The sequence below is a fragment of the Pelophylax lessonae genome (assembly GCF_965119305.1).
Source record: "Pelophylax lessonae genome assembly, chromosome: 7".
NCBI classification, from domain to species: Eukaryota; Metazoa; Chordata; class Amphibia; order Anura; family Ranidae; genus Pelophylax; species Pelophylax lessonae.
In genome coordinates this window covers 164,704,201-164,729,580 of record NC_138774.1, presented here as the reverse complement: position 1 = coordinate 164,729,580, position 25,380 = coordinate 164,704,201, and the positions used below count along the sequence as shown (strand labels likewise).

The 25,380-nt window shown below is 40.2% G+C and overlaps 1 protein-coding gene across 5 annotated transcripts in view; it reads left to right on the top strand.

Annotated features, from left to right (window-relative positions):
• Window positions 1-25,380, top strand: part of GRIA3 (glutamate ionotropic receptor AMPA type subunit 3) — a 427,883-nt gene that overhangs the window by 139,579 nt on the left and 262,924 nt on the right. For all 5 annotated transcript variants that reach the window (XR_014225478.1, XM_082263155.1, XM_082263154.1 and 2 more), the window contains exon 3: window positions 10,926-11,165. Coding sequence is in view for 4 of the 5 variants with exons in the window: in XM_082263155.1 (XP_082119281.1) it covers window positions 10,926-11,165 (240 nt within the window). In the remaining variant the exon portion in view is untranslated. The remainder of the gene's footprint in view (window positions 1-10,925; window positions 11,166-25,380) is intronic.

Sequence of the window (25,380 nt, the reverse complement as noted above, 5' to 3'; positions counted from 1 at the left end):
TGCAAAGTGCAATACAACAGTATGCAATGGGTGTATGTCACTGTAACATATGCAGACAGGGCCGCAATCAACTTTTTTTGCCCCTAAATGTTTTTTTGTTGCAATGCGCAATACAACAGTATGCAATGGGTGTATCTCACTGTAACATATTCAGACAGGGCCACAATCAACTTTTTTTGGCCCTAAATGTTTTTTTTTTATTGCAATGCGCAATACAACAGTATGCAATGGGTGTATGTCACTTTAACATATGCAAACAGGGCCACAATCAACTTTTTTTGTTGCAATGTGCAATACAACAGTATGCAATGGGTGTATCTCACTGTAACATATGCAGACAGGGCCGCAATCCACTTTTTTTGCCCCTAAATGTTTTTTTTTTTATTGCAATGCGCAATACAACAGTATGCAATGGGTGTATGTCACTTTAACATATGCAAACAGGGCCACAATCAACTTTTTTTGTTGCAATGTGCAATACAACAGTATGCAATGGGTGTATCTCACTGTAACATATGCAGACAGGGCCGCAATCCACTTTTTTTGCCAATAAATGTTTTTTTTTATTGCAATGCGCAATACAACAGTATGCAATGGGTGTATGTCACTTTAACATATGCAAACAGGGCCACAATCAACTTTTTTTGCCCCTAAATGTTTTTTTTCTATTGCAATGCGCAATACAACAGTATGCAATGGGTGTATGTCACTTTAACATATGCAAACAGGGCCACAATCAACTTTTTTTGGCCCTAAATGTTTTTTTTTTTATTGCAATGCGCAATACAACAGTATGCAATGGGTGTATGTCACTTTAACATATGCAAACAGGGCCACAATCAACTTTTTTTGTTGCAATGTGCAATACAACAGTATGCAATGGGTGTATCTCACTGTAACATATGCAGACAGGGCCGCAATCCACTTTTTTTGCCCCTAAATGTTTTTTTTTTATTGCAATGCGCAATACAACAGTATGCAATGGGTGTATGTCACTTTAACATATGCAAACAGGGCCACAATCAACTTTTTTTGTTGCAATGTGCAATACAACAGTATGCAATGGGTGTATCTCACTGTAACATATGCAGACAGGGCCGCAATCCACTTTTTTTGCCCCTAAATGTTTTTTTTTATTGCAATGCGCAATACAACAGTATGCAATGGGTGTATGTCACTTTAACATATGCAAACAGGGCCACAATCAACTTTTTTTGCCCCTAAATGTTTTTTTTCTATTGCAATGCGCAATACAACAGTATGCAATGGGTGTATGTCACTTTAACATATGCAAACAGGGCCACAATCAACTTTTTTTGCCCCTAAATGTTTTTTTTTTTTATTGCAATGCGCAATACAACAGTATGCAATGGGTGTATGTCACTTTAACATATGCAAACAGGGCCACAATCAACTTTTTTTGTTGTAATGTGCAATACAACAGTATGCAATGGGTGTATCTCACTGTAACATATGCAGACAGGGCCGCAATCCACTTTTTTTGCCCCTAAATGTTTTTTTTTTATTGCAATGCGCAATACAACAGTATGCAATGGGTGTATGTCACTTTAACATATGCAAACAGGGCCACAATCAACTTTTTTTGTTGAAATGTGCAATACAACAGTATGCAATGGGTGTATCTCACTGTAACATATGCAGACAGGGCCGCAATCCACTTTTTTTGCCCCTAAATGTTTTTTTTTTATTGCAATGCGCAATACAACAGTATGCAATGGGTGTATGTCACTTTAACATATGCAAACAGGGCCACAATCAACTTTTTTTGCCCCTAAATGTTTTTTTTCTATTGCAATGGGCAATACAACAGTATGCAATGGATGTATCTCACTGTATCATATGCAGACAGGGCCGCAATCAACTTTTTTTGCCCCTAAATGTTTTTTTTATTGCAATGCGCAATGCAACAGTATGCAATGGGTGTATCTCACTGTACCATATGCAGACAGGGCCGCAATTTACTTTTTCTCACCTAAATGGGTTTTTATTGCAAAGCGGAATACAGCAGTATGCTATGGGTGTATCTCACTGTAACATATGCAGACATGGCCGCAATTAACTTTTTTTACCCCTAAATGGGTTTTTTTTTTGCAAAGCGCAATACAACAGTATGCAATGGGTCTATCTCACTGTAACATATGCAGACAGGGCCGCAATCAAATTTTTTTGCCCCTAAATGGGTTTTTTTTATTACAAAGCGCAATACAACAGTATGCAATGGGTGTATGTCACTGTAACATATGCAGACAGGGCCGCAATCAACTTTTTTTGCCCCTAAATGTTTTTTTTTATTGCAATGCGCAATACAACAGTATGCAATGGGTGTATCTCACTGTAACATATGCAGACAGGGCCGCAATAAACTTTTTTTGCCCCTAAATGGTTTTTTTATTGCAATGCGCAATACAACAGTATGCAATGGGTGTATCTCACTGTACCATATGCAGACAGGGCCGCAATTTACTTTTTCTCACCTAAATGGGTTTTTATTGCAAAGCGGAATACAACAGTATGCTATGGGTGTATCTCACTGTAACATATGCAGACAGTCAAAAGTTAAATATGAAGGAAAAATGTTTTTTTCTTTTTTAAATGCAGATTAAGCAGACACATATGCACTGAGCTTTCATTAAATGTGCAGCACCGCACGCCTAACAGACTGATAAAAGTTTTTTTTCTCCTTTCTCCTCCTCACTGGGCTCAGGTCAGGGCATAAAGATTGTGCACTGCACCCCCACACAATACAATCAAGGTAGATAGCTGTCTGATTAAAGAACATTGTTCCTATGCTTTCCCTCAAAGCAATCTCCAGCCTGACCCTACAGTAATCTCCTATCTCTCCCTCCGGGCAAAAAGATCATGCACTGCACCCCCACACAATCAAATCAATGTAGATCGCTGTATGATTAAAGCAGATTGTTCCTATCTATGCTTTCCCTCAAAGCAATCTCCAGCCTGACCCTACAGTAATCTCCTATCTCTCCATCCAGGCAAAAAGATCGTGCACTGTACCCCCACACAATCAAATCAATGTAGATCGCCGTATGATTATTGAAGATTGTTCCTATGCTTTCCCTCAAAGCAATCTCCAGCCTGACCATACAGTAATCTCCTATCTCTCCCTCAGCAGAAATCTCAGGAACCTCTCCCTAGTATAGTTATAGCAGAGTGACGTGTGGCGCTGTGTGACTCCAGCTTATATAGACTCTGGGTCACATGCTGCACTGGCCAATCACAGCCATGCCATTAGTAGGCATGGCTGTGATGGCTTCTAGGGCACACTAGTTAAACGCTTGCTGAGGGGCTGCCTTGCACCTGTTGAAACCGCACCATTAAAACCGCGCCAAAAAATCAAATAACGTTACCGAACAACGGACAGTACCCGAACATACAGTGAAATGTTCTGGTTCGGGTCCGGGTACCGAATACCCAAAAGTTTGGTACGAACACGAACAAAACCGTCCGGGTTCGCTCAACACTAATTATGAGCAATGCTTGACTGTGACACGCCATATAACTGTCAATTGTAAGGCTGTGCATAGCCATATATAGCTTAAAGAGTATGTAATAGCAACATTTCATTATCCTTATATGAGCCTGCTGCACCATATACTTGTATTTAAAAAAAAAAAAAAAAAACGTATCATGTTCTCTTTGTATGGCTTCCTTTGAAAAAATCCCTGGTGTTCCTGTCAGTCCCTCTGCTTTCCTAGTAAAAACTGACTACACAAAGCAGGAGAGCACAGTTTGGTAAGTTCTCCAGCTATGCTGGGAACTCAGACTGCTCTCCTCCAACAATCAGACTAGTCCTGACACCCCCCACCCCTGCACAGCCATTCATTGGGAAGCTCAGTGTACTGCTCTTATGCAGCTGAGAACAGAGGGTATGTGATCACTTATAGAAAAGGGGTAAAAAAGGAATATACTGTATATATATATATATATATATATATTATAACTATACACAGATATTTTGCCTTTCATTTCTGTTTTAAGCTAAATTGTTTCTTTGACAAGGTGATCATTTACAATCACTTTACAATCACTTTAAGGACTAACGCATCAGCATGCATACCTGTATTTTCCAAACATACATGTTAAAGCCTTGTGCAGGCACTCCATCTTAACAAACAGAGATCGACCGAGAAATTCCAAAACCCAAACATCCAGCGCATGTGAATTTTTCAATGGCACTGACGCCAGAAATATTATATAGAAACAGAAAGTAGTGTTTAAGTACAGTTTAATTAAAATGTTAAAAAAAAATTCAAAACGGGTCTTACGAAAAATCCCTGTGTTGCCAATAGCTATTACCCTGCATATCATGTCTGATTAAAAATATATTTATTATTGTGGAATATACCTACACTAATGATACTTGCACAAACAACGTATTCATTTAAAAAAAAAAAAAACTTCTATCTTCAACTGAATCATTACCTTCTTGTTACAAAACAATTTTATTGCATGATTGTACAGTTCTATAGTCCATATCATTACTGTGTGTTAATAGAATTTCATTATTTGTCATTTATTCTCTTAATCACAAGAGTAAAATGCTTAACATTTATTTCTTTTGGGACAAAGCATGACGGAATTTATCAGATAAGTCAGACAGTGTTTGCTTCAAATTGCCTAGGTGACCTTGAGGCCAAACACAGAGACCTGTTTTGGTCATTCAATTACATCTCAAGACTAAACCAGTCAGTACATGTGTTTCTATGATGCGTATGTACAATTTGTCCTTCTTTTTGTAAGAAAGATGTCAGGAACTCTTCTTAATCCTCTTTAATCTTTAAAGAGGATATCTGTTGGGGGAAAAAAAACGTTTTAGACAAACTTTTAGTAGGTCAGACGTGATTTTTTTTCCTTATTGACCGCTAGTAATAATTAAATAAATATAACTAAATAGTAGCATAGTTACATAGTTAGTGAGGTTGAAAAAAGACACCAGTCCATCCAGTTCAACCTATGATGTGTGTGTGTGTGTTTGCTGTTAACCGTACATTGTATACCCCTCTATGTTGGGGTCTTTAAGGTGCCCATCTAATAGTTTTTTGAAACTATCGATGCTCTTTGCTGATACCACTGTTTGCGGAAGAGAATTCCACATCCTTACTGCTCTCACAGTGAAGAACCCCCTGCGTATTTTAAGGTTAAACTGCCTTTCCTCTAGTTTTAGTGAGTGGCCACGTGTCTTATTGTATTCCCTTTCTCTGAATAGGTTTTTCCATATGCTAGGGTTGCCAGTACGATATTTGTACATTAATATCATATCCCCTCTCAATCGTCTCTTCTCCAGAGAGAATACGTTCAGTGCTTGTAGACTTTCCTCATAGCTGATGTCCTCCATTCCCCTAATTATTTTTGTTGCCCTTCTCTAGCATCTTTGTGGGTTTAAAGTATATCTTCAGGCAAGATCCAAATTTGCCCCCAAATCTCCTTCTCCCCCCCCCTAGAGCATATCCCTGCATTATATATTTATTTTCACTCCTTGTGCCGTCACTGCCATGTTTGTATATTTCTTCAGGGGAAACTCTGTGAGGAGGGATAAGCAGAGTGTCCTACATCAGTCCCTGTTGGTATAGACATGTCTCCCAAAACTACATCTTCCAAAGTCCTTTCCCTACACACAGTGGGTTTTATTTAATAAAGGTAAATAGGCTGTTCACTTTGAAAATGAATTTGCCCAACAGCTTAGTGAATGTGGTGAAGTTTCACATTGCAAAAAATACTCAATCATGTTCAAGGAGAAAAAAAAAGAAAACATTTTTTTTGCACATTGTTGAATGGTGGAGGTCAGCAGCTCATCACCATTTTCATAAAGCTTTGCGGCAAGTTTCCTTGCAAAGCTGCACTTTTTAAGGGAATTAACTCCAGAGCTTAGTGAATAAGGGGAACTGCTGACTTCCATCATCTAATCATGTGAAAGCAAAATGTTGGATGATTGGATGATGGAAGTCCCCAGTTTAACTTATTAATTAAGCTCTGGGGCTAATTCCCTCAAAAGATACAACTTTGCAAGTGTATATTCCACTTTCTGCCAACCCAATGTTGGCAAGTGATGCCATCCACAGTGTTATTGAAAAACTTCAAACTAAGCATCCCAATGCCCTTATCATAATCTCAGGTGATTTTAACCATGTCACCATGGAGAAAACTTTACTTATTTCATACAGTATGTCAGCTGCCCAACTAGAGAGACTAGGACCCTGAATCTGCTTTATGCCAATGGGGATAACCCATACAGCTCTTCTTCTCTTCCACCTTTAGGCAGATCATAACTTAGTCTACCTCAATTCTTGTTATGTGCCCATGTTTAAGAGACTACCTGTGTCCACCAGATCAGTAAAGAGATGGTCTGAGGAGTCCTTTGAATCATTTAGGAGCTTTTTTTAAGGGGACAGATTACCTCTGTGAGGTACATGGAAGGGACATTGATGGGCTTACTGAGTGCTTAACACAATATATTAATTTATGTGTAGATTCTATTGTTCCAACAAAAAATGTTCATTGTAATTAAAATAATAAACCATGGGTAACTAGGGATATGGAGGATATTCCTAACTCCAAGAAAATGTCTTTTAGAGTGGGTAATATGGAGGAGTTAAAAATTATTTAGAGGGACCTGGGGATAAAGATTAGAAAGGCTAAGGAGGAATATAGGAAAAAAACTGGAGTGGAAACTCCAACAAAGCAAAGTGAGAGAGGTCTGGAGTGGCATGAGAACCATTACAGGTCTTAAGCCAGTTGGTGGAGGGACTGAGGGTGATGTGGAGAAGGCAAATAAACTGAACCATTTTTTAACAGGTTTGAATCAGAGAGAACCTGGCTTTGACTCCCTCAGATTTAACACAAAGTTGTAGAAAAGCAGAGTTGAGGAGAGTACCCTCAACTCCTCATACTAAATGTCCTTCCTCCTTTAGTGTGTCTTCTGTTTCCCCCTATTTTAAATTTTTACCTGTTGATCTTTTTATAAGAACAACTCTACTCCTCCTTCATGGGAAAGTGCATCAATGTCTTTCACAGTTGATCAGGTGAGTAGACAGTTACTGCAGGAAAATCCACAGGCCCTGGTGGCGTTAGCCCCAGGGGCTCAGGGCATGTGCAGACCAGCTGGGGAGTGTCCTTCAACGGGTCTTTAACCTGAGCCTGAGTCTACAAAAGGTTCCTGTGTTGTGGAAGACATCCTGTCTTTTCTCTGTGCCAAAGATAACATGTCCTTGTGCCTCCAAGGATTACAGACCAGTGGCTTTGACCTCCAACATTATGAAGACCTTGGAGAGACTTGTTTTACATCACTTGCGACCCATGGTTAGTAAATATTTAGACCCCTTGCCGTTTGCCTAGCAGCCGAGACTGGAAGTTGAAGATGCTATCATCTTCATGCTAAATCACATGTATGCATACCTGGATAAGCCAGCAATCACTGTGAGGGTCATGTTTTTGTTTTCTATAGTGCTTTTGATACTATCAGCCTGGAACTCTTGGACAAGAAGCTAGCAGTGATACAGGTTGATGTTTCCCTTGTGTCATGGATTGTAGATTACTTGACAGGAAGACTGCAGTATGTGCATTTGCAAGACTGCATGTCAGATAGGGTGGTCAGCAATAATGGGGTTCCACAGGGGACAGTTCTCTCTCCCTTTCTTTTTACTGTCAATGCCACTAATTTTAGTTACCGGACAGAGTCTTGCCATCTTCAGATGTTTTCTGATGACTCTGGTAGTGGGATGTATCAGGGATGGGGAACAGAATGAGTAGAGGACTGTGGTGTAGAACTTTGTCACATGGTGTGAGGATAGGCACCTGTATCTAAATGACAAAGAAACTGGTTGGGGTGTGAGAAGGATAAAGGCACAAGTGACCCCCATCTTAATCTGAGGAATGGATATGGATGTAGTTGGGAGTTACAAGTATCTGGGGGTGCACATAGATTATAAGTTGGACTGGAGCAAGAACACCGAGGTTCTCTATTGGATGGGGCAGGGCCACCTCTATTTTTTGAGGAGACTGACATCTTTTAACATCTTCCGGATGATGCTGAAGATGTTTTTGTGAGTCTGTGGTGGCCAGCACTCTCCTGTATGCAGTGGCATGCTGGGGAAGCAGGCTTAGGGTGGCTGACAGACTCAACAAAATGATTAGCAAGGCCAGTGATGTTGTTGAGTTGGAGTCTTTGCCAACAGTGTTTGAAAGGAGAATGTTGTTCAAGGTATGTTCAATCTTGGAAAACTCCCACCCACTCCACAATACGCTGATAAGTCTGCAGAGTATTATTAGTGGCAGGTTGTTACAACCACAGTGCACCATAGAGCTAAACAGGAAATCATTTTTGCCTTTTGCCATCAAGTTATATCATTCTTCTCTGTGAGGGCTGGAGGTGAAGATTTAAATCTGGTTTATGATCAGGTTTTTTTTGTAGTTTTTATAGTATGTTGGTATTATGTATATTATTATTATCATTATTATTTGGGACAATGCTAGATAAAGTGGTGTATTGTTTGCATTTTGGTAGTTAAATTTTTTATTTTTTTTTAAATCTGTGTTAAATCAGTATTCTGATTCTGACTTCCATCATTCAATAAGGTGGAAGCAGAAATGCTGTTTTTTTTATTTTTATTTTTTTCCCTTGAACTTGAACGGGTATTCTTTGCACAGAGAAGCCTTACCACATCCATTAAGCTCTAGGGCAAATTTACTTGCAAAGGGTGTGGGTAGTCTCTTAGGGAGACAAGGTAGCAGCACTGCTTTTTTTGGAAATGAATCAATGTATGCATGCATACACTGTGGTAACACAGGCATTACCGGTGGCTAAACCCTTAACACTATTGAATGACAATTGCGCAGTCATGCAACACTTTTCCCATATGACATTTTTATTATTTTTTCTTACACAAACAAAGCTTTCTTTCAGTGGTATTTATTCACCACTGGGTTTTTTATATTTTGCTAAACAAATTAAAAAAGACCAAAATGAAAAAAAAAAATCATTTTCATAGTTCGTTATAAAATTTTTTGCAAACAGGTAATTTTTCTCCTTCACTAATGTGCGCTGAGGAGGCTGCACTGATGGGTACTGATAGGCTGCACTGATGGGGTGCTGATGGGAACTGATGAGGCAGCACTGTTAGGTGGCATTGTTGGGCACTGATAGGTGGCACTGATGGACAATGATGAGGTAACCTTGGGGGGCACTGATGAGGAGGCACTAATGAGGCTGCATTGATAGGAAGCACTTATGGACACTGATAGGTAACACGGATGGGCACTGATAGGCAGCACTGATGGGCACTAATAGGCAGCACTGATGGGCACTGATAGGTACTTTTAGGTGGCACTGATAGGCAGCACTGACAGGTGACACTGATGAGGAGGCACTGATGGGCACTGATTGGCAGCACTGGTGGGAACTAATTGGCAGCACTAGTGAGCGCTGATAGGCAGCACTGGTGGGCACTGTTGGGACTGCATTTATAATCAGGACACTGATAATCAGTGCCCTGATTTTCAGTGTAGATGTCCCTTTAACACAAGCTGATTATCAGCTCTCTTCTCTTCTCCCCTCCTCATGGTGTCAGCATGTGGAAAGGAAAGCCGATAATTGTCTTGTGTTTACATCTTGATCAGCCATCATTGGAAACAGCTCATCATGTGGTAAAGGGCCTTTGTAATTGTCCCCTTACCCCAATCTGTGATCAGCTGAGTACTTAGCTTGGTATATGTGGTTAGAATCCCTTCTCAAAAAAAATACACAACCACTTGCAAAGAAAAGAAAATTTACATGCACATGACTGGGTGATTGAAATGAACACAGTTTTCCCCAATCACTAAGCTAAGTGGAATTGCCCTTGCAATGTAAACATCTCAATTTATTTAGTAAGTCAGGTTCAATGCTTTGCTTACTGTAGAGAAAGCAATGTGAGTTTACATGTACTAATTGAGTGAAATAACAGTTTTGGCTTGTCCACCTGATCTCATGGATATAGGACCAGCTGTCCTTTCTGAATCCTTTGTACTCTTTTCCTAGCTTATGCATATCCAGTTTGAAAACTCAAAGGAACTGTTATCTCAGGAGAACAAAGCCCTTTTTACCAAAATATCTGACCAATAGGTGTGTCCTAACATTTTGCTAAATGAGAGCATCTAAATAGGTGTGACATAGCCAACACCCCAAATAGCTGCCTAATAATGATAGTTTCAGTTAACAAAAACAGAGCCAGATTTCAAAAATATGCCCTAAAGGTTAATTTTTATTTGCCTTCACCATGAAAACATCCTTGTGGCTTCACCTTTCCAAAAATCTTGTATAAAAATGGAAAGGCCATCACTCGGTAAACTATTGATTCCTTAAATTTTCATTGACAGAGTCTTACATTCTAAAGAAATAAGATTGGATGATGAAACAAGGACAAACTTCTGCCAGCTCTAAGCCAATGCTAAGCCTCCGTACATTCAATCAAAATTTGCTTGATTATGTGTTTGTTTTGAAATACATCATAGAAAAATAGTTGCTTTTCTCTTGCATTTCCAATGTATACCCTTTCATGGCCACTGAAGCCTACATGCCTATAACAAATATAGCAGCCTTCGTATGCATTGGTTAATTTGACAATAACTTTATGCCATATTTGCCACCAACAAATTTACATTGATTTTTTCAATCTTACATTGACCAGTACAATCTTAAAAATACTTTCTTGTTTTTATACGCTTAACAGTTTTTAATAGTTTTTTGTTTTTACATTTAAAAGCAGAAATCTAATATTCTTTGCTAGTTGTTCTGTGTGATCTTACCATCCAGGAGCCAATTAGTTAAATAATTTATATATAATATACTGCATTACTGCTTTAGTTTTATACATTTTACCTTCTTACTTATATTTTACCATTTTTCATTCCAGTTTGCTCTCAGTTTTCTCGTGGTGTGTACGCTATCTTTGGGTTCTATGATCAAATGTCCATGAACACCTTGACGTCTTTTTGTGGAGCCCTCCACACTTCATTCATCACTCCCAGCTTCCCGACAGATGCAGATGTTCAGTTCGTCATCCAGATGAGACCAGCACTTAAGGGAGCTATCCTAAACCTTCTTAGTGATTACGACTGGCAGAGATTTGTTTACCTGTATGATACTGAAAGAGGTAAGGAGGTTATTCTAAAAGTTATGATTTTGATATATAATTTGATGTATATGTTATTAATGTAGAGGCCATGAAGTTGTTACTATATATTAAGATATCTGTAGCGAAAACTCTGTATAACCATATATAGAGGTCAAATAAGTGATAAAATGATTGCCATTGAATGCTGTCAACATTTTCACTATTGGGTGATGATGGTGATGTTTGTGACCACCACATACCTCAGCAGAACCCTTGCTGTGCATTGGTGATCTTGAGGCCTGACAATAGCCTTTTGATAAATAAATACACTTTCACAGTGTTATCTGATTTTCAACTCAACTTGTTTAAAAAGTAATATTATTGATTTAAAGAGCAAACCTCAAATAACAAAATGTTCATTATATGGTTCAATCATTAAAGTCTATCAGTTCCCAATTATGCAAAGTGCTCAGTATGTGAAATAATCCACCAGTACAGTGCAATGATGAGTTTATCCACAGGCTTTTTGGGTATCCTAGGATCTTCTAGATACTCCAGCACTATTCTGTTATCACAATCCTGGACCTTTCTTTACCTCCTACATAGATCAGTACCACTTACGTAGTTTTGGAACTCAATACTCAGGCAATCATGAAGAAAAAAGAAAACAAGAGAGAAATAGCCATAGTGTAGTAACTTTTATTTTAAAAACTGCTGTTTACCATTACACTCACATAAGGTGATACTATACTTGTATCCAGACTTGGAAGTGCTGGTCCGGCCATGAGCTCCGCGGATCTGGAAGTGACATTACTTAAAGTACCGCCAATAGCCATGTTATATAATTTTAGCACATAACGTGGGTATTTTGGTTGTTCCCCAAAAATAAGAGTGGTCTCTTCTGTGAACTAGGTTTAGCAGGCAAATTATTTGAAAATATTTCACTGCCACCTTCTTTCACAAGTCAGTAGAACTGTATAATTTCAAGGCGCTTTGTTGCTTTATCATTGTACTACAAATGTATTATGAATTTTTTTACTGCTCACATTTTTATTCTGTGGTGCTTAGAGGTGATACATTTTAACCTATAGAACTAAACAACAGTTAAAGCTGCTATATCAGGCCGCTAAGGCTTTGCAGCTCAGGTAAAAAAGGAGCTTCAATGGTCATTCAGTTATTACAACTCCTTATGTGCTGCTTGAATTCAGGATTCAGGACAGGATAGCAAAGCCATTAATAATGTCTGATATTTGCAAACTCAAATCTTCCTAGTCATATTTGCAAGTTTGTATTAAAAAGCATCAAATGTGTTAACAAATGTAAAACAGAGCATACGTTGGAATGCCTTTTTCTCTTTGAATAGAGTGAGTCATAAAGCCAAGTCATTTTTACAGAAAATTGTTATAGACAGTTCCAACTCATGAGACACCTGCAATCGCCCTTTAAAAAGGAAAGGCTTCTTTCATCTGTGACCTGAAATATTATGTGCCCCATTTCATTTCTGATAGTCCCTTGAAAATGTCTAAGTGAAGGTTCTTTTTTCAATATCACTGCAATGCAGCATAGTGATCTGAACAAGCTATGAATACATTAGTTTATATGATTGCATCTCCTATTCATACAAATGAGACCTATGTATATAATGTCTATTCACCTACACCATAAATAAATGCACAGATGAAATCAGGCCTTAAAAGTACCCATAGTAGGCACTGTATTCCATTGGCCACCTGAAAGTTTTTGCTCTGTTGACCAAAGGTTAGCTGAACTCAAAAATGTACAATAATTTAACCATTTGAGTACAAAATTAGGACAGCTGCCATTGCTAACTTGTTTTAATGGTGCAAGATACTCTTCTGCCCCGCATTGCTTGTTCCAGGTGCAGGGGCTTGTTCCAGGTAAAGGGATTTTACCAGTGGAGTCTCTAAAAGACATAATCAATTTTAGTGTGATTCATTCTTGATGTATCTGCCAAAAAACGAATCTAAATCAAAAGCATATCTAAACTACACTGTCCACTTTCTTAATTCCACATGAGACCATGATAATGACACAAACCATAAGTCTATGGCCACAACATGTAGTCTGTGCCATCATTACAGTGTTATGAGAAATGCTGTACACAAGTCATGGAGCACTGATAAAAATTGTATTTTCAATACTACATTTGCAAGTGGATCAGCAGATTGCCCACCTACTCTGTAGTTTACCATAGGATTCATGTTTATTTATACTGTACCCTCAAATAAACATACTGTATGGGTATATATATTTCACTTTATATTTATTTCTTCAGATTTACAGATCTGAAAAATACATACAATATGTAAGTGGTCTATTTTATGTTAATAACTATTTATTTAAAAGGTGCACTCTGCTACAAAAACTCTCTGTTCCATTTACTGTAATGCTGTTCGCTCATTCATACTCCTAGCTCCATCACTCTTGCTGCTTTGTAAGATATAATTTGCATAAACAACTTGCTGCAATCAAACTTGTGACACAAAATGTTTGTTTTCTTAGAAAAAGAATGGGTCTATAATGAATGCAGTCATATTAAGTGTTTCTCACTGAATCAACAGCAATTTTCTTGACTTGGTTTCATTGCATTTTCTCTGCCATGTGTAAAACATTGAATGCACCTTGATAGATTCAGCTGAGATGATCTATGTGTACAAGTGGTGGGAGAGAGTCCATCAATTGTAATTAGCCTTTGTTTGTGGTGGATGGAACATCAACGCATTTAGAATGTATAATCGGCTATTCAGTGGAAAAGAAATATTTTGTTTAATCTCTCATAAGGATGGAGGGCACAAGATGCTGCATCTCAACATTTCAGGGTTTGCAAGAAATATATTGAAGTATTTCTCTAAAAGAAGAAAATACGCTATAATCATTCATGTCAATGTACCATTTTTTAAGATATAGAATTTTTGTCTTTCATTTATTTATGCACATTCACATCCTGTTTTCCAGTTGCCATAGCTTAAGCTGTAACAAAGGATTGGGTGTTGGGGAACAATTCAATTACCAGCAATTAGGTTTTAAAACAAAAGCCAAACGCTTTTTTGTTCAGTATGCAATGCTAGGTACTAACTTTTTTGTAAGAAGTGCATTTAGAAGTTCATTCATGAGGCTAACCATGGAATTTATCAAGAGAATCTTTAATTCAGACCACTTATAGGTTGTCCTTATGTTCAGCCTATCCAGCCATATTACAAGATTTTCAGACTAAAGCCCCGTACACACATACCGATCGTCGGCCGAACGATCGGACGTCTTTTGTCCAGGGCTGTCGTGTCTGCTGAAAACTGCAAAAGACTGCACACGAATTTTGTCGGCCAACAACAGCCGACTGCAGAAGTGATGTCATGTGATGGTTAACTTTCCTTGTCTTTTTTCTTTTCTGAGCATGCCCAGTCTTGCTAATCTGCTGATTGTCGGCCGAATTCTGTACTGACTGGCGAACAATCAGCCGTTCTGGTGTTGGCCAACAAAAATTTTAATGTCTACACGACAGATTCTTTTACAATCTGCGGATTGGTCGTCAGCCGAATATTTACGGCCGACAATCGTTACGTGTGTACGGGGCTTAAAGCGGAGTTCCAGCCATTTACTCACCTGTCCAACGGTCCAGCGATGCGGCCGCCGGAAGCCTCGATCCTCTCCCTCGGCGCCGGCATCACTGCTGTGGGCACCCGGCTGTTACAGTTTGCGGCTTCACAGCCGGGTACCCACTGCGCATGCGCGAGTCGCGCTGCGCGCCGTGATTGGCCGGCAATCTTCTGGGACCTCTGACGTGTCCCAGAAGATTGCAGGGAGGGAGGGGGAGAGGAGAAATTCCGCTCAGGGCGCCGCGGCGCTCCGAGCGGAAGTGGGAGCGGGTACCTGTCAAAACTAGGTACCCGCTCCCCCCCCCCAAAAAATGACATGCCAAATGTGGCATGTCGGGGGGTCAGGACTCCCTAAAGCGGAAGTTCCACTTTTGGGTGGAACTCCGCTTTAAGTAACATGCTGAATTCTAAGGATGAGCAGCCAGTTTGATCTAAACCCAGGTTTGAACCAATTTTTGATTGTTTAGAGGTTTGGCAAATGGCCCAAATGAATGGGTAAACCTTTGGCTACAGTAGAAAGTGAAACATTTAGCAAGAGAACTACCACTGCTAAGTGTGACAGCTCCCTGCTTAGGGCTCATAGTTGTTAGGGGGCTCGTGCCACTGACCACTCTGGTCCAGTGGTTGTGGGGGGGTCAGTAGGTGGGGGCTTATCAAAATATAGATTTCCAGATACTGCCCCCTTATGTGAATGAGTAAAGTGTATAAAGTTCTACCTAATCACAAAAAATATTATAATAACTACTTGGCAACCACCCCACACAGATATACTGTGGCAGGGCAGCTCGGCTGCACAAAATCATGTAGAGCTGTCTCACGGCACCAGAGCCGTGCTCCCACTTTGATTAGACACAGCGGGAGGCAGCCCACAGGAAGAGCTGCAGCGATCGCCACCGTCCTCCTTCGATCTTCAGAGAAACTGACAGAAGACCCGCCTGCTTATGTAAACAAAGCAGGGGGGTCTTCTGTCACACAGGCAGAGAGAGATCAGGAGTTTCAGCTAAGCTAAAACCCTGATTGCTCTGTGCCTGACACAGAGCCCCCCCCCCCCCCCGCAGAGTCAGTAAGCACAGTTAGGCATACATTAAGCCCTTTGAGCATCCCCAGTGTTAACCCCTTCCCTGCCAGTGTCATTTATACAGTAACAGAGCATAATATTTAGCACTGATTACTGTATTAATGTCACTGGTCCCCATAAAGTGTAAAAAATGTCAGTTAGGGGTCTGATCTGTCTGCCACAATGTCGCCGCCATTGCTAATAAAAATTAAAAAAAATGAAAAGTCCAAAAATCTATCCCGTAGTTTGTAAGTGCTATAACTTTTGTCCAAACCAATTAAAATATGTTTTTTGGTTTTTTTTTTTACCAAAAATACATAGCAGAATACAAATTGGCCTAAACTGATAAAAAAAAAATAGATTTTTTTACATGTTTTTATTGGGAATGTTTTATAGCAGGAAGTAAAAATATTGTGTTTTTTTCAAAATTGGCTCTCCTTTTTTGTTTATAGCGCAAAATTTAAAAAACGCAGAGGTGATCAAATACTACCAAAATAAAGCTCTATTTGTGGGGAACAAAGGACATAAATTGTATTTGGGTACAGCATTGCACGCCCATGCAATTTTTCATTATTCAAGGCTGAATGTTTGGATAAGGATCTGGTATGAATTTTTAGGGGGACACTTTTTCCCTTTTTTTTGCATGGAGTTCACCCTAAAATCTATGCCAGACCTGAAGGGTCTGGTATGGAATTTCATGGGACCCTATCTTTTTTATGCATATGGTCCCCTTTAACATCTAAAACAGATTTTCATTAAGGATAAAAGGAGATGGAATGTGTTTTATGGAAAACCCCACACTGGTTTGTTTTTTATTTTTTGTGGCTCCCCCATATACAGTTACCAAAGCAGCCAGGAATTGCCATTTATTGACAATTTAAACAGCATTTTTTTCTATGTAAATGTTAGTTTTGCTGTAGTAGATTCTATACATCATATTTCACTGACAGGTTAAGGGCATCCCCCAGGCTTGTTGTTTAAAGGAATTTTGAATTTTTAATGTTTTTTAAGCATTATAAAAATTGCGGCTTCCTGGCAAACAGAATTGCTTTTACACTTTTTTTTTTTTTTGCTGTGGTACGTGCTGCCCAGGGCAGTGCCCGGCCCCCCATGTTGTTTATTTGACAATCCCTTGCCTATAAGCCTATAAAATGACCATTACAGATTTCTAATATTCAGCTCACATTGACTTTAATTGGGGTTCATATTCTACACCTGAACTTTGATAATGCTCACAAAACACACCCTAAACCACTAGTTAAATCTCAGCCAAACTCCTTCCTAAACTAGCAAAGGATGCATGCATTTCTGTAGTCAACAATCATCACTCTCTGACCTAGAATGACATGGATTATACATCTAGCAAATTCAATTCTTAAGGTATGCATACAAGGTAAGTGATGCACTACATTTGCTGCACCTCTAAAGGCAAGACCACTATTCCCCAAAATTCAATTTTTGTAATAGGCAGGGAACGATGCTGTCACTTCCTCATTCATGTGACTGTACTCAGGCCTATTGATTTTCTGTTAGGCCCAAGAACTGTAACAGGGAAGCAGTTTACATGCTCTCTTATACATGAGGTAGACATATATGGGAGCCCCTTCTCTTCCTCTTTGGGAACAGTTACGTTCATTAAGAGGAACTACTTAAATTCCCCAAAAATTAGGAGGTTTGCCATTAATCTGTTAATACATTAAACATATCACAGTTATAGTATTACCCTAGATCATACAGAGACACATACCTGGCAGTAAACTTGATTTCAGAAAGAAAACTATCAAAGGGAGAAGGTTAGAGGGATGTTTGTGGAGCAGTCCCAAAGCTCTTTATTACTAAGGAAATATGAAACCTTCTTTCCTTTGACTTGTTTTATGGGCTGTACAGTTGAAATGTAGTCTTGCATAATAAAGTGGACCTGTGTCCAGATCATGAACACTAAAGTATTTACATATTCTGAGCATGACATTCAGTAAAAGCACATTAAAACATCTCTGTATCTATAAGCATTGTGAAGAAATTCTGCTTAAAAATACACAAATTAGGTGTTTCTAAACTGTTAGAAATGAAATGAACCTTAACTTCAGAGTCTTTTTGAGAATTATTAACTTTACATTGAAATCAGAGGTCAGATATCTATTGTTTTAAAGGTCTTTTGCTGCTTTTAGGGATACCGTATATACTCGAGTAAGCCGACCTGAATATAAGCCGAGGCCCCTAATTTTACCACAAAAAAATGGGAAAAATGATTGACTCGAGTATAAGCCTAGGGTGGGAAATGCAGCAGCTACTGGACCCAACTGGACCACCACGAGACCCAAAACAGGGGCTGCGGGCATGGTACAGGAGAATGCAGGGCTGTGGGCATGGTACAGGAGATGCAGGACTGCGGGCATGGTACAGGAGAATGCAGGGCTGCGGGCATGGTACAGGAGAATGCAGGGCTGCGGACATGGTACAGGAAAATGCAGGGCTGTGGGCATACTACAGGAGAATGCAGGGCTGCAGGCATAGTACAAGAGAATGCGGGGCTGCGGGCATACTACAGGAGATGCAGTGCTGCGGGCATGGTACAGGTGTACCATGCCCGCAGCACTGCATCTCTTGTAGTATGCCTGCAGCCCCGCATAAACGCAGGTAGTGCAGCTGTGGAGGAGTCTCACTTACCTGTTCCTGAGGCCCCTTAGATTTAAAAATGGTGCTGCCCGGCGCCAACACGTCATTGCGCATGCGCCACCGCCACTTGGGAAAGTTCTTATAGGTTCAGCTATTCCTGGGAATAGCCGAATGTGTACGGCCTTTCCCGAGCGGCGGTGGCGCATGCGCGGTGACATGTTGGCGCTGGGCGGCGCCATTTTTAAATCTAAAGGGCCTCGGAGCACGTCGGGCCAGCCGGGAACATTTTTTTTTATGACTCGAGTATAAGCCGAGGGGGACGTTTTCAGCACAAAAAAATGTGCTGAAAAACTCGGCTTATACTCGAGTATATACGGTATGTAAACAGTATAATGTCAATAGTTTTGGCAGAGGTCTGAAGATGCATGTACCAAGGTAAATAAAAAGGATGTTTATAAACTCATTGGGAATAACTGCTCCCCCTAGCGGTCAGTTTACTACAATCGCCAGTAGAGGGGGGTTAAGCACATCCCATAAGACCAATAAGCCAACTAAGACCCCCATCTCTTCTTCGCATTCCTCTCTAACCCATTATGCAGGGACTATATTTTTCCTTACATTGTGAAGCAGCTTACACTCACCCTGTCCCTCGCTGGCACTGTTTCCAGGTGCATTAAACTGTTTTTTTACTGCAAGCATTAAGTTAGAAGGGTGTGGGAAGGAGATAATAATTAATATTTTTTCAGTAAGCTGTATATTCTTTAACCCTAGGTTTTTATCCATTAGTCCTGATACTACATAGCCTTTCACTAATTAGAATAGGCAGGTTTTGTAACCTTTTCACTTTCATACTAATTGACGACAGAGCAATTTATATAAAACACCTCATACATACATTCGCATTAACATTGTATAACAGGAACTGATTTGTAATGTAAATGTATATTCATGAAAGTAACAGCATATCCAGGGTTCAACAAGACCATTAAAACTAACTAAAGACAATGGTATCTAAATGGGGTTAAGCTGTAATTCGGTAAACTAGGGCTTTGTGAATTCAGGTCTCGATTTAACAAGTCCTTATGGAATGTAATTGTGGACTGAGCAAGAATGACATTGTATAGATATGTTATAATCCATAACAGTTTGAGCGAGATCAGAATGAACAATGGTTGAGATGGATCAGAAGCACAATGAGCAATGCAAGTAAAAGTGTTGTCTGGACAATAAAATCTACATACTGTATGCCTCTATGACTGCAAATCATTCAACTTAATGCAGATATGTTACAAGGAAATACTAGAGGAATTTTACAGTTGTGTATCTGAATATACAGCACTCAAGGGTCAGCTTTATTGGTATATTCATTGCACTATACCTAAAAACCAATGAAATATGTCAGTTTGATATTTTTTGGTGGCACACAGCTCTTTCACTCCTTCTTTGTAACGCTCAGCTGTTTTACAGATTTAAACTGTATGAGACTCCAGCTGTCCTCTAATTGATTAAGACTACACTTGCTTGATAAAAACATTTTGCAGCTGAATACTTCAGGAAATGGTTTATGGACCCCTTTTCTGGAATAAACTGCTGGAAGTTACATAAATTTAATGATGTTAATTACCAAAGCACAACAATATTTTTTTTGGCCCGTCAAGGATTAATTCCTCAGTTTGGTCCAATGTTTCATTGGCATTTGATTGCATTACGCATGTCTTGATGCTTGGGGGCCAAACTATTTAATTTAACCAAATACATGGGCTAATCTAAACCCAGTAGGCAACCCCTATTACCAGTGACACTGCAACCTGGTTTGGCCTATTGTCTCTCCTAAACAAACCCCCTGATTAGCATAGAGAAGAAGCTCAAGTTGATAGGAAAATGTGTTACTTAAAGAGCAATAAGTAATATTATGTACACCCCATACTCAATATCCCCTTGACCATACAACAGATCTTGCAGCTGCTCTGTGTTTTTTAATGGCTTGATTTACTGAAGTGAAGTGAACATAAATATTAAATCAATTACAGGGGAATTAAAAACGTAGATGTTCTACAGCCCATGATTGGTTGTTTGAAGTTTACACAGGCTCATTCACTGCACACCAATTTACTTCACACCTTACTAATTAGGCCTAATCATATTAAAACATTGTATTGTAATTGTAGTACAATAAAACTTTTTTAATTATCCCGTAGGTGCTGTAAAAAGAAAAACATTCTGGCTTCACTATTCACCTTTCTAACAGAGTTGTCCTTTGCAGTACCTCTTCTGGGCGGCAGACATCAGTTTTCCTGGTTAAATGATACCCTTTTTAACTCAAACCCAAAGACTTAGAATGCTTAGGTAAAGTTGCCAGGTTTTCAAAATGACATATTTGGACACCTTACTGACCACACCTACAAATCACACTTCCATTTGCAGCTATATTGACAAAATCATGCCCCCATGCCCTCAACCAACACAGTCACAGACTTAAGGAAGAAGAGGCAGGCATTTAAATATAAATACAAAACAAACATATCCAATAAGAGGCACCAAGATATGCATTTATAGTTAGGAGGGATGCCATGTAAAAAAGAAAACACCTGGCAGCATTGTCCATATGGGGGTTGTCGCTTTATGGTGTATGGCTTGTAGTGTAGGGGTAAACTATCCCCCAACATCCCCCAACAAGGTAGATGTCACTGTACAAGTGTACACTTGTCCTACTTTTTTAGATTTAGTAACGCTTAAGGTGACTGTATCCATATTAGAGCACTTGCAGATGAATATTGTCTGTAGCACTTTTTTGATTTGCACTAACAGTTACATTTTCAGGTAGAGCTTTCAGGATGTTCCCTTCTTCCTGATCCAAGTACTGTTGGTGCACATAAAAAGTATTAAGAATGGTACTCGGCTTTGTTGTAGCTTCAATTAGAAACTTGGTATTTTGGCAAAGTACAAGAGTCATTACTAAGTAAGAGTTCAGGGGTCTATAGAAAGTAACTGGGAATGCTAACTGGGTGTCGGAAGTAAATGTTACAAAGTTTGGGGGTTAGTAGTAAGTAACGTAGAGTTCAGAGGTCAATAGTATGGTATAGAAAAAGGGTCAGTAGTAAGTAATGCAAAGTACAGAGGTCAGCAGCATAGCAGCCTCCTAGCGTAGGATGCTAGGTAAATTTAGTTTTTGACTCCTTCTGCAAGCCAGTGATTGTTTGGTCCAGTCTGTTTGTGGTTTTACAGGCCAGGGGGTTGATTGCGTTCCCCTGCCTCTAAAATAAGCCTTTAGAGCCTTAGGGATTGAGAATTCAAATAACCGGCCTGAATATCGATTGGACAAGGTTACGGGAGCCCCAGTGCTGAGACCTAAAAGCAGCCATGATTTGACTGCAAGCTTTCTTCAAGGGATCTGGTTTGGAGAACATTTGTCTTCCTCTCTGGAGGAAGCTGTAAGGAAGCAGCTGTCCTGGGGAGCTGTGAGTAAAGATCCATGGGGAGTTGTGAGTAAAGACCATAAAAGTGATCCCTTTGATTGTATAGTGTTCAGAAGATTGCATTGGGTACTAGCTGATATATTTTGGAGAAAGGTAACCAGATGCCAGCATGATTTGCTCTCAGAGTGTTTAACCATGAGGGAAATGACTGTTCAGTGTGCACAGTTGCTTAAAGGGATTGTAAAGTCTAAGAGGAGTAAGCTCAGTTATTTGAACACAGCAACAGCCACTTGATCCTTGATGGTGTACAGACATTACTTGATTCAGATGTTGGTTCTGAGGATGAGAAAGGTAGGAACATGAGCCTACAGAGAGGGGAGAATATTGGTACACAAAGTGGCAGTCATGTTACCCCAGCCGCAGCATATTGAAAAGTTGTCTCCAGTGGTAATGAGGATGGAGGAGATGATGATGATGATGATGATGAGATCATTGACGCGACTTGGGTGCCGGATAGAGCAGAGGAGGAAAGTGAGGGTGAGGCACAACCCCAATGAGGCAGCCATCATGGAAGAGTAGAGAGCAGCCACCCTATTCTGTCACATTGTGGAGCTGTTATCTCCCAACACCCTTTGGAAAGCTCAGCTGTCTGGGCCTTTTTTTAGCACATGTGCAGCCAATTGCACCGTTGCAATTTGCAAACTTTGCCTCAAGCACATCAAGCATGGCAAAAACACCAGTCATTTGGGTGCCACATGCTTGACAAGGCATTTACCCTCCCACCACTCAGCCCGTTGGCAAGAGCACCTGAAAGCCACACAAAAGGTATGCAATTCTGTTCCTCCTCCTTACTTATCTTAGTCTACTCCCACTATACCTAATGACCTCTCAGTAACCTTCACTGACAGGGATAGCGCAGGGTGTCCCAAGTCCTACCATCACATCTGCCAGTAGCATACCAACAGCTGTAGACTATAGCTGGCAAATTTCTCTGCCCAGTCTGCTGCAGCGGAAAAAAAAATACAGTCACTGCCACCCACATGCCCAGTGTCTAAATGCAAGCTTGTCGAAGTTGCTGGCTTTACAACTTCTGCCTTTTCATCTGGTGGATTCTGCCCCCTTCGGTGAACTTGCAGAATGTACTGTACCACAATGGCAGATTCCCAGTCGGTATTTCTTTTCAAATACGGCCGTTTCAGCTCTACCATCACGTGAAAGGCAATGTTGTGGCATCATTTGGCAAGGCAGTCAACCGCAAAGTCCACTTTACTGCTGACAATTAGTCCAGCATGCATGGTCAGAAACGCTATATTTTGTTCTCAGCACACTGGGTAACTCTGCTTGCAATTCAGAAGGATGCGGGACATGACTCAGTGCTGCAGCTTGTTGTGCCGTCAAGTCTCCATACAGCTAGTGGTGATGATGCGAGATTTTGTCAGCTCTACCTCCTCTTCCTTCTCCTCAATGCCCCACTCTGCTGAATTGTCCTATGAACCACAAGTACCCCCTAAACTTTCAAGGGGCTATTAAATGAGTCAGGATAAAAGGGGCCATGCAGTGCTTCAGTTGGTGTGTCTAGGGGACAAGAACTGGACACCGGAGCAGAGATTCTTGCAGCTTTGCAGGGGCAGGCCCAGGGATGGGTCATGCCATGCCAGCTGAAGCCAGGAATGGTGATGTGCAATAATGGCACAAACTCCTGTCCCGCCTCAGACAGGGAAAGTTTACACAAGTTGGCACATGTCAATTTGGTGGTGCAGCGTTTCCTAAATACAGTCCGGTCCATAAATATTGGGACATTGACACAATTCTAATATTTTTGGCTCTATAATGGATTTGAAATGAAACAAACAAGATGTGCTTTAACTGCAGACTTTCAGCTTTAATTTGAGGGTATTTACATCAGGTGAAAGGTGTAGGAACTACAACAGTTTGTATATGTGCCTCCCACTTTTTAAGGGACCAAAAGTAATGGGACAATTGGCTGCTCAGCTGTTCCATGGCCAGGTGTGTGTTATTCCCTCATTATCCCATTTACAAGGAGCAGATAGAAGGTCCAGAGTTCATTTCAAGTGTGCTATTTGCATTTGGAATCTGTTGCTGTCAACTCTCAATATGAGATCCAAAGTGCTGTCACTATCAGTGAAGCAAGCCATCATTAGGCTGAAAAAACAAAACAAAGCCATCAGAGAGATAGCAAAAACATTAGGTGTAGCCAAATCAACTGTTTGGAACATCCTTAAAAATAAAGAATGCACTGGTAAGCTCAGCGACACCAAAAGACCCGGAAGACAACGGAAAACAACTGTGGTGGATGACCGAAGAATTCTTTCCCTGGTGAAGAAAACACCCTTCACTTCAGTTGGCCAGATCAAGAACACTCTCCAGGAGGTAGGTGTATGTGTGTCAAAGTCAGCAATCAAGAGAAGACTTCACCAGAGTGAATACAGAGGGTTCACCACAAGATGTAAACCATTGGTGAGCCTCAAAAACAGGAAGGCCAGATTAGAGTTTGCCAAACAACATCTAAGAAAGCCTTCACAGTTCTGGAACTACATTCTATGGGCAGATGAGACCAAGATCAACTTGTACCAGAGTGATAGGAAGAAAAGAGTATGGAAAAGGAAAGGAACTGCTCATGATGATCCAAAGCATACCACCTCATCAGTGAAGAATGGTGGTGGTGGTTCATGGCGTGGGCATGTATGGCTGCCAATGGAACTGGTTCTCTTGTGTTTATTGATGATTTGACTGCTGAAAAACGTAGCAGGATGAATTCTGAAGTGTTTTGGGAAATATTATCTGCTCATATTCAGCCAAATGCTTCAGAACTCATTGGACGGCGCTTCACAGTGCAGATGGACAATGACCCGAAGCATACTGCGAAAGCAACCAAAGAGTTTTTTAAGGGAAAGAAGTGGAATGTTATGCAATGGACAAGTCAATCACCTGACCTGAATCCGATTGAGCATGCATTTCACTTGCTGAAGACAAAACTGAAGGGAAAATGCCCCAAGAACAAGCAGGAACTGAAGACAGTTGCAGTAGAGGCCTGGCAGAGCATCACCAGGGATGAAACCCAGTGTCTGGTGATGTCTATGCATTCCAGACTTCAGGCTGTAATTGACTGCAAAGGATTTCCAACCAAGTATTAAAAAGTGAAAGTTTGATTTATGATTGTTAATCTGTCCCATTACTTTTGGTCCCTTAAAAAGTGGGAGGCACATATACAAACTGTTGTAATTCCTAAACCGTTCACCTGATTTGGATGTAAATACCCTCAAATGAAAGCTGAAAGTCTGCAGTTAAATAACATATTGTTTGTTTCATTTCACATCCATTGTGGTGGTGTATAGAGCCAAAAAGATTCAAATTGTGTCAATGTCCCAATATTTATGGACCTGACTGTATGTACCCAGGGTTGGAAGATCTGCATAAGCAGGCCAGAAGCGTATGTAGCCATTTCAAGCGGTCATACACAGCCAGTGCTCGGTTGACTGAAATTCAGCAAGATTTGCACCTGCCCATAAACCGCCTGATTTGTGACATGC